General features: G+C 42.5%; 1 protein-coding gene across 6 annotated transcripts; it reads right to left on the bottom strand.

Annotated features, from left to right (window-relative positions):
- Positions 1-305: 305 nt before the first annotated feature.
- On the bottom strand, positions 306-11,871 carry PRKAG1 (protein kinase AMP-activated non-catalytic subunit gamma 1). Of its 6 annotated transcripts, XM_037847104.1 has the most exons (13): positions 11,787-11,871; positions 7,741-7,789; positions 4,767-4,977; positions 3,214-3,323; positions 2,948-3,029; positions 2,794-2,852; positions 2,609-2,654; positions 2,447-2,501; positions 2,051-2,177; positions 1,779-1,944; positions 1,583-1,620; positions 1,196-1,342; positions 306-1,024 (listed from the first exon to the last, which is right to left on the bottom strand). In XM_037847104.1, the coding sequence occupies exons 4-13, from the start codon at positions 3,283-3,285 to the stop codon at positions 917-919; spliced, it is 900 nt and encodes a 299-aa protein (XP_037703032.1). In that variant the 5' UTR covers positions 3,286-3,323; positions 4,767-4,977; positions 7,741-7,789; positions 11,787-11,871; the 3' UTR covers positions 306-916. The 6 variants fall into 6 exon arrangements, with proteins under 6 accessions (XP_037703032.1, XP_037703030.1, XP_037703033.1 ...); XM_037847102.1 differs by lacking the exon at positions 4,767-4,977 and having other exon boundaries at positions 11,787-11,858; XM_037847105.1 differs by lacking the exons at positions 2,794-2,852; positions 2,948-3,029; positions 4,767-4,977 and having other exon boundaries at positions 11,787-11,858.
- Between the last annotated feature and the right edge of the window lie 715 nt (positions 11,872-12,586).

Here is a 12,586-nt window from a genome sequence, read left to right as displayed (position 1 = left end):
TTTGGTTTAAATCTGAGCTCTATTTTTTTACCGGCTTGTGACCTTGGGTAAGTTACTTAACCTGTGTGTCTCAGTCTACATTAATCTGTAAAACTGGAATTGTAATAGTACCTACTATTTTTCTGAGAACTAAATGAAGTAAAAATGCAAAACACTGAGAATGGTACCTGGCACACAGTAGGTTTTATATTTGTGTGTATGCACTATTATTGTTTATTTTTGTTGAGGTAAAGAAGTCATATGAAGTAGGAAGGTTGGGGCAGTAGTGCCTGTCAACTGCAAAAATCAAACACTGCAATACCATGAAGAGGTTCCCGTCATTTTAATTAGATTCGCCATGAAAAGCAAAAACCTCAGCTAACCACTCTGCCCTCCTCCCCCAGCTAACCCCATCTGCCTTCACATGAGTACAGCACAGGAACCCAAAGGCCCTCCTCCTCACGATCCTCCCCAGTCCCATTATGGGAAGAAATGCCACTTAATAGACTCAGCCGCTCCCATAAAGCATGAAACAGGATGAATAAAAATAGCTTTATGAAGAGTTTTGTTGTCCTTTTACCTTCTGGTGGAGAAAGGTGCAAGGGAAGAGGCAAGGGTTGGTGAGATCTGGGGATCTCTTGGAGATCAGAATTCTCCTAATGGGAACAGAGCCCATTGTTTACCCAGAAAGGGGATTATGTCTAAGAGGACAAGGGCTGGGACAGGTTAGCCTGAAAGATTTTCTCAAGTATATGTGTATGTGTGAGGGTGAGGGCAGCTAAAACTCCATTCTCTTTCCTCCCTTTACTTCTCCCCAAGCTTCAAGTAGAAGGGAAGGGGGCTCCTGAGCAGGGAACAGAGTTACAGTTCTCCCAAGGTTTCATCTGTGATCCCAGCAGAGCATATCCCCTAGAGCAGCCTGATCCCTTTCCCCAGCTCAGGGCTGCTTCTCTCCGCCAGTAAGCACCAGGGCCTGCAGGATGTCAGACAGTGATACAATTCCCTTGACCACATCATTCTCATCCACTACCACAAGTCGATGAACCTGGCATGGACCAACAAGGGAGAAAGGGTGTTTAGTACCAGCCTCAGTTAAGGGGGGGGGGGACTTCCTCACCCCCTACCTGCTTGCCAAACCCCACTCATAAGGCTTATGTCTTGCTGCCTACCCCCACCCCCTACCTCCCAGCACCTTTAGGGTCTCTGGCTTCCCTACCTCTGCTTCCACCAGCCTGTTGATGATGGTTTCCAGAGTCTCGTGCAGATAGCACTTGAGGACACCCTCAAAGTAGTGTGATCTATGTTGCAGGGCTTTGGTTACGGACACATCTAAGTTGTTGTAGGTCTTTTCTGCTGCAAGATTCTGAGGAGACAGAGGAAGGAGCTTGCAGGGAAGCTAAGGAGTCAGTGCCCAAACCCTGAGCCCACCCAACTCTGCCATGCCCCAGGCCATACCCAGGTCGTTCAATTCTTTTTCAAATACGGTTTGAAAGCTTGGAAGCTTCTAAGACCCTCAGGTCCCAGAAGAGACTCCCCTCTTCTCCTTCTTCCCATTCAACACCCCCACCCTCCCTTTTCCCTACTCGCTCCACGATTCACTCACGATAACATCAAACTTGGAGTAGATGTCCACCACACGCCCTAGGGGGACAGAGGAAGTTCAGCAAGGAGTATCCGGCATCGAAGGCTCCTCCTGCCCACAGAACCACCCCCCTGACTGAAGTAAGGCAGAAGTAGATTTTCCCAGAGTCACCCTGACTTCCTCAGAGCCCTCCCTCTCCTTCTGCCCAATCTCTCACCTTTCTCATCCACCACTGGCAGGGCAGAGACTCTGTGCTGCACAAAGATGCCCAGAGCCACATAGACAGGGGTGGTAGTACGGACCATAGCAATGCTGGCATAGGTGCCAATCTGCAGCTTTTCCAGAGACTTGGACATGAACTCTGGCTTGGGAAACTCGGTGATCTGAGGAAATAACCATCAGCTTTATTTTCAAGGCCTCCAAACCACCCTCAGATACCCCTCTAACTCAGTATATCCAGAAGTGAGAACTGGGCCAAGGAGCACTTACAAACAATTTGAGGAACTTGAGGATGCGCTTGTGGGTAAGGATGTACAAGGTGTTGCCTGATTCCGGGTCAATAACTGGCAGTCTGTGGATCTTGTTTCGAATTAATGAAGATACAGCATCAAACAAGCTGTGGGAAGGTGGGGGATAATGAACAGTTCTTCCATAGTGCTGGCGCTAAGGGTGGTTAGATAGTTCCACAGGGTATGTTTATAAACAGGAAAGCTGCTGACCGGGGAGGGGCAGGGTTCAGACCAGACCTAAAGAGTGTGTATGTATTTGGAAGGACTGTCTTTCCTCTCTTCTGCCCACTTCCCTGGATCTTTGAGGTTGTAGGGCTTTAGCTATACTGATGGCCAGGCTCTTTTCCTTCTAGACAGATGGGTAGCTGGAACTCACCTGGCATTAGGAGAAATGCAGACAAGTGGCTTAAAGGAGTCCTGTAGGTACACCTCTGAGGGGAAAAGGGATGGTTCACATATAAAATACCGTCACGGAAAACTGTTCCCCACGAGACTCTCAATCCCTTTATCATTTTACAACAACTAATCCTCTACATACCTCTCCAAGTTTCTATCTTGTGTTCTTCTAGCTCATAGATCTGTACCTAGAAGCAGAAGCAACAGAATTTGAGACCTGCTCTCCCTGCTTCATTAACTTCTTGTGGATGCTTGAAGGAAAGGAAATGAGAATGACAGAATTTGGATAGGGCAAGTGGTTTTGGTCACTGGGCTAGGGCTCCTTACCAAAGCTGATTTATAGTAGCGGTGCAGGATATTGATGAAATCGGTGATGGTCAGCATGCCTACAGGCCAAGACAAGAGCCCTCAGCACTATCCAAAGCTGTCCCTGCCCAGCACAAGATGCCAATACTACAGTGTCCCAGAAACTTTTGCTTACCCACAAAACTTTGCTTCTTACTATCCCACAAAGGGGCAGCTCGTACACCATTAGTCACCAAAGCAAAGAAAGCTTTCTTCACCTGTTGCCAAAGAGTAATAATCACAAAGGGAAATGCACAAGAGACAGGAATTTAAAAGAACAGTGGACGGGTATGTTGAGGAGAATCTGAGACTAACCCCAGAGAAGAACAAGGATGAGACAGGATGAAGGTATTGAACCAGAGGCTCCAAGGAAGGGGGAAGGGTAAAGAGGATTTCACCTACCTGTAGGGAAGTATCAAATACAACCAATTTGGAGCTTGTGGGAATCAGGTCATAGCAGCGATGAGACTTCATGAAGGAAGTATACACGCTATTGTTGGATTCTGGGGTGTCTGCATAGGGTGGGATAGTTAGTAATGCCTTCCGTGAAATAACTCTCAATCCAAAAGAAGGAGAAAAGAAAACACTGTTGTAGTTTCTCAAATATTGAGAGCATGATTTTTCATTAAGGCTTCCCATTCTGTTTTGTTCCTACTGTTCTCATAAAACTTGGATCAACTCCTTAGAGACCATTCCATCTAATTTCAGTCTCCAGGTAGGAATATATCCATTGGCTTGTTAAACAAAAGATGGCTGGCTAAAACAGAAAGTCTGTATCTCTCATTAGCCTGTTCTAGTTTTGCTCTCATCTTTAACCCAAGATTTTCCTTTCATATATTTAGCACATTTTCACTTGTTCTCTCTACTCCATGACGATGAAAAACTAAGTAAGCTTCTTAAAATTCTTCCATGACCTGCAGATGGAAAAGTCATGGTCTAAGCTGGGCTATTTCTAATCAACACTCAGTTGGAGCCCAGCATTCAATCATCCTGACCCAAAACACCCTCAGGGCTCATTCGTGGATCTTCCTTTGAATCAAAATGCATTCTACCCACTCTAGCCACATGGGAAATTCTGACTGATAATTACCTCTCCATTCTTCTAACTGCTTGCTCCAAATTGGAGAAGCAACACCCCCCCCCCCAAAAATAATAGCCTGCATGTGCTATGTGCTATGTGTGTTTAAAAAAATTATATCATTTAATCCTTACAACAAATCTGTAAGGTAAATATTATCCTCATTTTTCGGATGAGAAAACAGATTTTGAGCAGTTAAACTGCTCAGGGTTACACCATTAGTAAGTGACAGAATAAGGCTCAAACACAGATCTGCCTGACTCCAAAGATCATGCTCTTAAATCCTATGTCAGTTGTTGTTTGTTTTTTATTTTTTACCAAACTTATACAGGCATACAGTTCAAAGAGTCAAACAGTTCTACAAATTTTGTTAAGAAAAATAAGTCTTTGGTACTCACTACCCCTCCCCAGAGATGAATACATTCACTTCCTTTAGCTGATTATTCTGGTACTTATTTCTGTGTCCTCAAATAATATGCTTGTATTGCTATTTTCTGATTTTTTCATTTTGGGGCATTATCTATTATCTTCCTACTAAAGAAGATGACAATGTTTAGTTCTCTTTCCTACTAGGATCTCATCACAAACATGCACCTCCCAACCCCTCATTCTTCCAGAAGTCAAATCATAATGTTGGTTACATCAGTATTCAAATCATTTTGACTCTCTAAACATTATTCAGAGCTACACTAAACAGTAAACTCTGGTTTTTTGTTCTTCTTTCTTTCACAACTTTGTTTTCCCTGGAGTCTTTTTGTTTGCTTAATTTTCTATGTATAGCACTTACAACTAATCTAACCCCTCAACTCTTCACCAATTGTCTAAATGTCCTCTCAAGAAGTTCAGAAGCATTAGATATTCTATCAATTTAAACTACCTGAAGAAGTCTCTCCCGGAGCCTTATGACCTGCTCAAATCTGGGCTGGTTTGCCTGGTGTGCACTGCTGTCATCCTGGGATCTTTCATCACCATCCAAGGGACTCCTTTCACATGTCTCCTGTGTTGCCACTCCTGTTTCCTGTATCCCATGTTTTCATCTTTCTCGATTTATTCCCTTGTTTTGGTAGAACACATCCTCCAGTAGCTTCCTGAGAAAGGGTGCATGGGAGGTAAATTTTTTGAGAACTTGCAGCCAGCAGACAACTTTATTCTACCCTCATCCTTGATTTATAATTTGGCAGAATATATAATCTAACTGGAATTTATTTTCCTGCACAATGTTGTTGAAGGCATTGCTCTATTGCCTTCTAGCTTCCGGTGTTGAGACTGCAAGGCAGTTCTGATTCTTTGTATGTGATTTTTTTTTTCTCTCCAGAGACTCACAGGGTCTTCTCTTTGTTGCCAGTGTTCTGAAATCTCATGATGATTGTGCTTTGGGTGGGTCAACTTCATCCATTGTGTTGAATATTCAATAGGTACTTTGAATATGAAAACTAACGCACTTAAGTTCCAAGAAACGTTCTTACATTATTTCCTGGATTATTTCTTTCCCTGTGTGTTTTCATTTTTCTCTGTGACTCCTATTATTCATATATTGAACGTCCTAGGCTGATCCTTTAAGGGGTTTGGTTTTCTTTTGTTTTGTTTTTAGATATCTTTTCTCTCCTGCTTTCCACCTCTTTGATTTTTAACTCTATGTTCTAGATTTCCTAAACTTGATTTTCCAAACCTCCTCCTAAGTTTTAATTTTTTCTATTACATTTTTAATGTCCAAGAGCTCCTTTTTGTTTTCTGAAAATTCCTCTTTTAATTAATTAATTAATTTAAAATTACATCCAGTACTGGTTTCATGGTGGAAATATGTTCTTTTATTTGAGTATAAATTAATGTTAATTTTTTCTTCTCTTTGCATCGACTCTTTCTCCAGTTGCTTTTTCCTGTTTGTTTCTTTTGGGGGATGGCAGTTTGAATCACTTTTTTTCATGGTAGAGGTTCTTGTCAGATGTCTGATAATTCTTGGTTTAAAGGAGGATTGAAGCCATATTTTAAGAATAGGGATTTTAAAGCTCTAAGCGTGTGAGTGAGGTTTGTTGATTGTGAGCCATTAAGGTGGCAATTTTTCAATACTTATATTTTTAGGACTTTTCCCTTGAGCTGGTCATATTCTGGAGAGAAAGAATATTCAATTTCCTGCTTGGAGGGTGAAGTCTTTTCTGTTCATGTTCTGGAAACTGAAGATGGGAAGAGGGCTGGGGTCTCAGCACCCAGTTTGTATAGTTCACTTCATGCCCCCGTTTTTAGTACAGTACCTCAGCCCTCAAGTGTGCCTGAGTCCTTCTCCAGACCTCCAGTCTTTGCCAATGCTGGGAGGGAGAGTTGTCCAGCTGCACAGAGTGGGGAAGGAATTCTTGGGATCTGACTGCTTCTTAGACCTTGAATGTTTCTTGGCTTTCCCCACTGCTAGTTTATAATTCAGTTTTCTCAGGTCTGCTAAATAATTTGTTGTTATTCTCTTCTCTTGTTCTCCCTATTCTGGTGTGTTTGTGCCTTTTAAAAGAATTCCCTTATGGTAGTTTTGGTGGCTTTTTTGTAAAGGAACGAAGTAGATGGCATGTATTCAATCCACCATCTTTAACTGGGAGCCCACTATCGTTTTTCAAATTAAGAACGCACAGACGCCTAAGAACACATCTTTTGACACCCAGTCTAGAGACGCACTACATTTATAGTTAAATACTTTCATTTTAGGCCAGAAGCCCACAAACATATTTGATTTGGCTTTCCCACTATTTTAAAAATAATTTAAATTGGTTGCCAAATTTTAAAAATTGAGATTTACATAAAAATCTAAATTCTCGGCTTCTTTTGAAGATCAGATCTGGCAAAACAAGATCTGAATTTCTGAATACTAACAACTGACTGGACTTGGATAGCTGCTGCCTCCTTTTAGGTGGGACCTGAGATCTACAGGTAATCTTAGTCAAATGCAGCCTAGTTCACTGCTTGGACCATGTAGACAGTTTGAGATTGTGGTCCCTACCTCGGTGCTAATGCAAATGTACTCAGAAACATAAAAATAGGCACTGATATCATGTGGCAATATCAATAATGAAGAGCCATCCATATAATTCAGAATACGACTATATTTACTTTTTTGGATACTCACAGAATGAGAACAGAAAATTGTTAAATTCTTGTGGAAAACTCACAGACCCCTTAATAATATGTCCTAGTATTCCCCTACATTATACTACCTCTTGAAGTTTATACTCAGTCCATATTTTAACCCTCTGGGAAAGTGTGTATGCCTAGTGCCATAAACATGTCATAGGAAGACCTAGGAGTGTTCCTGGGCAAAATCCTTTATCAGAGGTGCCTGTTTAGTTCTGCTTCTATGTAGATGGCCTATGGCTGGAACTTTCCATTCAATCAGGTATTGGGCAGGTGCTAGAACTGCCTACTCCTGTGCCCTGGGGTTTAGTGGCTCTGTTTTTAGATTGGTCCAAATGGCTTCCAAGGCCTTTCCAAAATGTGTTATGTGCACTCAGTGGCTTTACTGAGCTCACTGGGTGATAAAGTCCTGGCAGCAATGTTTCTGGACTATTCTGAAAATAACAGGGTTTTCTAAAACACGGATAGCCAGCCCAGAGTCTTCTATGGAAGTTTCCCCTATACCTCAGAAGTTTGTTTCAAGTAGTTCTGATAACTGAATACTAATTTTAATTATCTCTACCCTGCCTAAGATTTATTCTTGGGTGACCTTGCCTAAACTATTGTTGATTTGTTTGGTTTGACACACTATCTGACTTGGCTTTGATTTTCCCAGGAGTTTCCTTGGGAGAGATTCAAAAGAACTGCTGAGGATAAGTTGAGGTCTGGCTAACCTAGTCTCCTTTCTTCAACGAACTTACCTTGAGGATGCTCATTATCCAGAGCTGGGGAGCTGTCTGAAGAAGTGACCTGGAAAGACAAGAGAAACACAGATTCAGCCTAACCTAGGTTCCATCCATTTTAGCCTGACACAATTGGGGAAGGGCTGGTAAACTAAAGACATCTTCTAAAGCACCTATAAGACCCTTTATAACATATTATCTCTTTAATCTTAATAACCAACCTGAGGTTAAATACTGTTATCAGCCTTATTTTCACAGATTAGGAAACTGAGGCTCAAGAGACATAAAGAAACCTGCCCAAAGTCATATGGCTGGTAAGGAGTGCAGTAGGGATTTGAACACAGAACTGTCTGCTTCCAAATCTTATGTTCTTACTTTTTGTATCTCCACTGTCTTTCTAAAGAAACATCAGGTCTTCAAAGTTGAGACTAGAAAAATCTGAGCTTAGGGCTGGCCTCACAAGAGTCTCACAGATCTACTATATTAAAACATGGAAACCAGAGACACTGCTTGCCCTCAAGCACAGTTGTGGGCACTAGAATCATATGCATAACCCTTACCACTGATACAGGGCCACATCTAGGGAGTAGCTCAGTAGCTGACTGTTAGTCAGTCAGTCAAAGTCTGAATGACTGAGAGGTGGGGGAAGTGCATAAATGCCCTGAAACTGTGGACCTGAGTCCTCTCAGCACCATTGTGAGTCAAAAGCTGCTATGGCCCTGGAGTTGGATGCTGGCTTTCCACGTTTCCTTTCCCAAGACAGTGTGGAACAGAACAGTACTTTAAATACAGATAAATCTACAGAACCATCCCTGTGCTCCCTCAAGTGGGAACATTTGGAAATTTCATTGTTATTTAGGAACCCAGGAGGGATCGCAATAATTTTCATCCATTAGAATCAACAGATTTGACTCTATTTGCTCTAGATAATATCCCAAAACTAACTTAAAGCCATACCTCACCTCCATAGTTTCTGTAGTGACACAAAATTAAAACTTCATATACTAACATGAAGCCTTAATTGGAACTGGGAAGTTGGCTGGCAAATACAGTCAAGTTTGCAAGCCAGTCTTAACACTTCCCTCTCCTAATGGGCAGTGAGAGGAGGAAATAATCTCCCTCTCTTTTCACTGGGCTGCAAGACTATCAGCTTGGCCTGGCATTCTGGCAAGGCTATTGGAACAATGGCCTCATCACCTGTAAATGGAAAGGAGGGCTGTTCAGCAGTAAAGACACTCACATTGTATAACACAGTTTCACAGAGGTCTATACAAAGGCATGGAAACAGCTACTTCTGTAAAAGTTATTGTACCTATCAGAGGATACCTATTTACTGTACTATGCTACAGATATTTTATTCATATATACATTTTGTGTATTATCTATCCAATAGATTATAAATTCCTGGAAGCCTGGAACTGCCTTATACTTCTTTGTACCTCCCACAGCACCTAGCATGGGATTTTATATATACTTGTTTTTGTTTTTTTTTTTAATCTCAAATTGATAATGATGCACACTGATATCACACAGATGCACACAGAGAGACCTAAGGTTAAGTGACACACAGAGAAAAGAGATATATATAGCTAAACAGCAATACAGATACTGACATAAGAGAGCAAGATACAATTGAATACATCGCTTTATCTTTCTGAATATTCCTCCACCCAGGAGTGGGGTAATTATATCCACTCCTATATACTTTTAATCACATGGGGGATCTGTGAAAGTAGCACTGTACTACATAAGATTAAAATATTACTACAGAGATACAGGCTAGATCTGACACACTCACAATTTCTTCTGAACTGCTGATTCATATTTTCAATTGTCTGCTTAACATCCACAGATGTCACAGACTCCTCACATGCATCAGTATACAACAACAATATCTGTCCCTCCAATCCTATTCTTGCTGTCTTCCCAGTTGCCTAGAATTGTAGTCTTGATTCTTCCACTCTCAACATTTATTAGCTATGCTGATATGAAAAATGCCTTGAATCCATCTCTCTACTTTGCACTTTCACAGCCTTAATTTAGGATTTTACCTCTCACTTCTGTAACATTCTCTAAACTGGTCTACCTGCCTCAAATCTGGCTCCTCTTCACTTCATCTTTCATGCTGTCACAAAGTTCTCTCAGGTTTGGAAGGGACTTTCATCTCCAACAACGAACTTCTTACTTTCTGAAGTAGCTCAATCCATTTACAAAAAGCCATTAAGGATAAGGAGTATGGGAGGATTAGGGTTTTCTTTTTTATTTTTATTTCTTTTCTGGAGTAATGAAAATGTTCTAAATTTGATCATGGGGCTGTATGCACAACCATGTGATGATACTGTGAATCAGTGATTGTGTACTTTGGGCAGTTTCTATGCTGTGTGAATATATCTCAATAAAACTGCATTAAAAAAAGCCGTTAAGAAAATTCCTAAAGCTCAACTTACTGCTTTGCTCATAAACATTCCATGGGTCCTCTAATCACAAAACACAGTTCAAACCTAGCATGATATTGCAATACCGTTCCATTTGACCTCAGCCTTCTTTTCCAGTTTCCTCTCCCACTGTGATAAAAATCCAAAGCTCCAGCAACATCAAGTCACTGGCCCATCCTCAATTATTCTCTACATATTCCAATGTCTGTGCCCTTGCTTACACTATTCTCTTGATCTGCAATGCCCTCTCCTAGGTCCACAGTAATTTCTCCCTCCCTTGGACTTCCACAGCCCTTTGTATGCACCTTGATTATAGCATTTATTACAGTCTATCATATATAACAGCTGTCACTGGCTTGTCCTCATCTCTGCCTCCCCGCCCCCCACCGGCAGTTAGTGTAATCATTCTCAAAGCAGGGGTTCTCGTTTTATTTTATTTTTTAAAACAATTTACATCCCCAGAAATTAATCCAGTACATAAAGTGTGAGGGCTAAGTTAGAAATTCTGTATTAAAAATACTTTGTAAATCATAATACATCTATAAGTAAAAAATGGTCATAGTTATTTTGAATTTAATGCAATCAGACCATTTATGCCTGCTCAAAAATCTCTCAATCTACAAGAACTGACCTCCTTGTCTGAGTGACCACCTCTCAACTCACTTTACCACTTTAGTCTTAGTCTTCTTCTTTATAACCTGAGGAATGCAATCTCCTTGCAGGCAGAGAAAGGGTGCAGCAAAGGAATTACAATGGGCATGTAACCCACCCAAGGAAAGGTGAAACAGCAGCCCTTACACAACTACAGTTACAGATTATAAAACAAAGATGGGAAGAGTGACTCCCTGACAGGGAATACATGGCTAAAAACTTGAGAGAGGAAACTGGATGGGAAGAGCTCCAGAATGGTAGAGAAAGCCTCTACCATTGAGTGATGGGGGTCCCATGATGTACCAGAATGGTAGAGAAAGCCTCTACCATTGAGTGATGGGGGTCCCATGATGTACCAGGCAATCTGCAGCATTTCTGAGTGTAGCAACAAGGACTTGCTACAATTGGTCAATGCCTGCCCGCCAAGCATGAGGTCTGCCAACCCGTCTGATAGAACCGCAGAGTAGAGCATAACCTAAACTCGTCCAAGGACATAGAAGCCTCTAACGCTGAAACGGTCCGTCATTCAGGGAAACCCCACTTCTTGGTCTCACTGAGGGAACGTGACCTCGCTGGACACCACGATGACTGTAAAAGCCTTTCTGGTATTCCTTCTGCCCAGGACTGCAGGGATCACAACAACCAGGAGACACATGCTGCCTCAAGCGGGGACCCCCTCGAATTCTGTTCCACTCAGGAAAACCGGATCACTAGACAAACCTCTAAAACTCTTAAGGTAGTATAAGAAAAGGAAACCAGGGCGTGCCTAGGCTCCAGGAGGGAGGTAGGAGTCACTGACCGCTCGGGCTGAGAGCACGACTGACGGAAGGCACCAGCGCGGCCCAGTTTAGCATATACGCCCAGCGAGGGAGCGCCGTCTTTCCGTCTGCTCGGCGCCAGCCCCTGCCCAGGCCTCCTAGGACCCTAACGGGGGGTCTCAGGCTCCACAGCGCCCCCCTCCGCCCTCTCGGCTCTCACCGTTTCCATCGCGAGAGATACCAGCTCGGTTCTCTTTAGGAGGCTTGCTCAGGGGTAGGCCCCACCCCGCCCCCGTACCGCGACGCCACTTCCGGCGCGTCACGACCGACGCGAACGAAGGGCGGAAGTAGGGAACCCACCTTTCCGGCGGCGGCCTTGCCTAGGTAACCGCCCTCCCTTGGTTCTCACGGACTTCACGGATCCTGCTGACGGCGAGGGTGACGGGACGGAGCCGCGTGTATTTAAAATGTTCTTTTTTTATTTGTCGTTTAAAAACAAACTTTGAAGAAGCAAAATCCAAAACTTGCCCTTTGCCTCTCGCAACATAAATTATGTACAGTTCAGAATGATCGCTGATATAAAACATGCCGAGGACGGGAGAGCTGGGGGTGGAGGGAGGGCGCTTTAAAAAAGGGTATCATTTCATCCGTTGTTACGAAGGACAAACCTTGCTGTACAGGATACACACAACACAAAATAAAGTCTTCACGGGATTCACACTTGTCAGCGATTTATTTTTTAAAAAGGGGGAGGGTCCTGGAGGTGAGGGGAGAAGACTGTAAAGGGGAAAACTGAAAATCGAATATGTGCAAGTGTAAACCAACCCAGAATACAAACATGGAGGGGGAGGAGGAGGGAATTCCGATGCAATTATACAGGCGGGGTACTTAAAAAAAAAAAAGAAACAAAAAAAAAAAAAAAAACAAAAACCAACAACCAAAATTCCAACCTGTAGCTTGGGTCTGAGTTATAGTTTATATAAAAATTAAAAACTGTATAAGGTTTCTTCACTAAATTCT

The sequence above is a fragment of the Choloepus didactylus genome, chromosome 8, assembly GCF_015220235.1.
Source record: "Choloepus didactylus isolate mChoDid1 chromosome 8, mChoDid1.pri, whole genome shotgun sequence".
Lineage (NCBI taxonomy): Eukaryota > Metazoa > Chordata > Mammalia > Pilosa > Megalonychidae > Choloepus > Choloepus didactylus.
The sequence above is the reverse complement of the archived record's forward strand: the minus strand, read 5'-3'. Positions and strand labels throughout refer to the sequence as shown.

Coding starts and splice junctions, on each gene's coding strand:
- PRKAG1 (XM_037847100.1), bottom strand. CDS start 3,450: ATGGGAAGCCTTAATGAAAAATCATGCTCTCAATATTTGAGAAACTAC. Junction 3,030..3,213: donor TATTTGATACTTCCCTACAG/GTAGGTGAAATC, acceptor CTTTGGCAACAG/GTGAAGAAAGCTTTCTTTGC. Junction 1,025..1,195: donor ACAGGCTGGTGGAAGCAGAG/GTAGGGAAGCCA, acceptor GGTCCATGCCAG/GTTCATCGACTTGTGGTAGT.